General features: G+C 53.5%; 1 protein-coding gene across 1 annotated transcript; it reads right to left on the bottom strand.

The window, feature by feature from the left end:
* Nucleotides 1-872: 872 nt before the first annotated feature.
* LOC119333020 (cytochrome P450 89A2-like) lies at nucleotides 873-2602 on the bottom strand. Its single transcript, XM_037606064.1, has one exon. The coding sequence runs from the start codon at nucleotides 2573-2575 to the stop codon at nucleotides 1139-1141; it is 1437 nt and encodes a 478-aa protein (XP_037461961.1). The 5' UTR covers nucleotides 2576-2602; the 3' UTR covers nucleotides 873-1138.
* Between the last annotated feature and the right edge of the window lie 408 nt (nucleotides 2603-3010).

The following is a 3010-nucleotide window of genomic DNA, read 5'->3' as shown; positions in this document are numbered from 1 at the left end:
TGGAGGAGATTCAGGGTCTTGGATAGCAGCGAATACTTACGACAAATTGGAATTCTATAGGATGCAGAGGGGTAGACATGGGACGAGACTTGCCTGCTCCCCCAGCGTGCTTCCATCCGTGCTCCCGCATACGTGGCATGATTTAATTGGAACAAAATAAGGCCCGACCCCACCCCCTTAAAATCAAGGCGGGAGATGATTAGATTAGAAAAAAAAGAGAGAAAAAGACAGCCGTAGGATGGAATGGGAGCACGTATGGGAGCATGGCGAGGGAGCGGGCAAGCCAGATCCGGTAGACATGTCGCGTTCTTGATCTTTATTTGGTCTTTCCATATTCATGATGTTGAATTACCGAGGACTGAGTCATGGGTGGCAGTGCCAGTGCTTTCTCTGTCTCATTGTACTTGTGATTTCCTGGAATTTTGTGAAATATTGAAGGATATCTTGGAGTGACGAAGTTCCCAATCTTCATGGTAGATGACAGGACACCGGCTGTTGAAGCTGCTCATTGCCTCGTATAGAACGATAGCATCTCATTATTTTTTCCTATGTTTTGCTCATGTTGATTATGATGACATTGTTTTGAATATTCTATCCGTGTGGATGAAAAAAGGAGATGATTTGGTATGCCCTTCTTGGAGAGGACCGAGCCTTCTTGCAATTCAAGCTTTGCTCCATGGTGTGTGATTATATTTAGGACGACAAAGTTGAAGTTTGGGTTGTTATAAAATTTCAGGTTAGACTAATTGTTATTAAAACATACTCCTAATAAGTTATTGTGACAACTATTATGAACAAAAAGTTGATCTAGCTAATCAAATTATTGAAGAAATTCTCAAACTTCCGTGCGTTGCACGTGCACTCTTACTATATATGTGCAACATTTACTTAATTATACGCCGGAAACACCGTTACATCAACCACACAAGATAGCAAGAGCACAGAACGATATCATGACGTGCACAGATATACACTAGAGGCGAGATGGCCACCACAAGCTCGTCAGTCGGCATGATGGCCGGCACGGAGTCGCCCATGACACAGGCACACACCACACTGGAAGAAGAAAGACCACGGCTGCCGCCATGCATGCATCCCAACGTGGCCAAAGTAGACGACAAACACCAGACGCCGAGGATTAAGTGCGTCGCGTGAGACGTGCGGAAAGGGGCTTCTTCATCGCCTTGATGAAGGTGTTGAGCTCCGTCATGTCGACGCCGGCGCAGCCCTCCGTCCCCGGAGGCGCCCACTCGAACTCATGCACAAGGGCAGCCAAGAAGCACTTGATGTTCATCATGGCCAGACCCACGCCCGGGCAGAACCTATGCCCGGCGCCGAATGGCATCATCCTTATCTCCTTGGTCCCCGGCAAAGGGCCGACGTCCTCTGCCTCACCGCCGGGAAGGAACCGCTCCGGCCGGAACTCGTCCGGATCGATCCACGTCTTGCCGTCCCTTCCCATGTCTCCAACAGTGAACTGTGCAATGAAGTCGCCGCTGGTTTTTCCTCCGACTCCGAGCACCTCCGCTGCGTCGGCATGGACGTGGCGCTGGACGAAGGGCACCTGTGGATGCAAGCGGAGGGTCTCGAGCACGACCGCGTTCAGATACGGCATGCCACGGATGAGGCTCCTGCTGGAGCTGGCGGCCACGGCCCCGCCGGCGCGGTCGACCTCGTCCCGAAGCTTTTTCTGGATCTCCTGGTCGTTTACCAGGTGGGCGAGGGTCCATTCGATGCTTGCCATCACCGTCCCCGTGCCAGCGCCCAGAAACTCCGACAGCAGGTTCACGAACTCGTCGTCCCTAACAGCGCGCCGCCCTGCACCGTCACCCTTGCCTCCGTCGGGGACGCGTAGGTCGATGAGCGAGTCGACGTATGGACGACGGCCGCCACCGTCGCATGTCGGTCGGGACTCCCGCCGTGCGTCGACAAGAGGGAGGTACAACTCGCCCAACCGGCCGTGTATGGCCAAGAGCCGGCGCAGCCGTCTGCACTCCGCGAGCTTGGCCAACATGGTGCCAGGCGAGGCCCGAGTCTCTGCGACGGCAACCTGCTGGAACTCCCGTATCAGGCAGCCCATGACGCGCACATGCCCCTCGTCCACGTCGTCGCCGAAGCACAGGCGCGCGAGTAGCGAGAAGATGGAAGGGTAGAGGTGGTCGCGGACGACGGCGACCACCGGCAGTTCCTTCCCCAAATTGGCGACGAGGCCATGGATAGCCTCACGCTGCAGCGGCGTGACGTGCCCGAGGCGCGACGGGTGGAGGGTCTCGGAGGTGATGTTGCACCGGAAAGCACGCCAGAGAGGGCCGTACGGCGCGGAGGCTAGGCCGTCGCCATACTGGCCGTGTTTCTTCTCCAGAAAGACCAGAAAGGGCGCCACCGGGCGGTCCGAGAAGTCATCGGCGTTCTCGACGAGCGCACGGTGGGCTACCGCGGGATCGGCGATCCTCTGGATCACCACAGCAGCTGGAGCACGGGCACGACTGGTACTAGTAGTGTAGATGTAGCTACGCCGCCTGATCAGTACGGTCAAGCCCAAGAGAAGAAGAGCAATGAGCACAAGGAGCTCCATTTGTTAGATACTCCTACCTGTTGGTTACTTGTGTGTGTGCGTGTGGCCGAGTGTATGCCTTTATATAGCTGTAATCATTTAGGGTAGCACTGATACTACTCATACGTCTCTCTGCCACATGCCCGACACGATATTGTTCTCATTTTTTTAGAAGGTAGGTCATATCTTTTTATAGCAAGATTTGTTGGTTGCTGCTGATCACCCTTGCCGCACCGATGGGTCATATCGTGTCTTGTTATTGATACTTTAGTGGCATTGATAGACACAACCAGTATATCCAAATTAATAACTTGACCGATCGTCCATAATGCTAGCTAAAAATGATTGAGAGTGACATAACATTGGCATGCATGTACACTCACACTTGCATCAGTCTTTTGGTTTGGTTTCCTTTCCTTCCATTGAAAGCTAAAGCTTCGGTCAGTTCTGTGCAGC

This window comes from Triticum dicoccoides, chromosome 7A (assembly GCF_002162155.2).
Source record: "Triticum dicoccoides isolate Atlit2015 ecotype Zavitan chromosome 7A, WEW_v2.0, whole genome shotgun sequence".
Taxonomy (NCBI): domain Eukaryota; kingdom Viridiplantae; phylum Streptophyta; class Magnoliopsida; order Poales; family Poaceae; genus Triticum; species Triticum dicoccoides.
The sequence above is the reverse complement of the archived record's forward strand: the minus strand, read 5'-3'. Positions and strand labels throughout refer to the sequence as shown.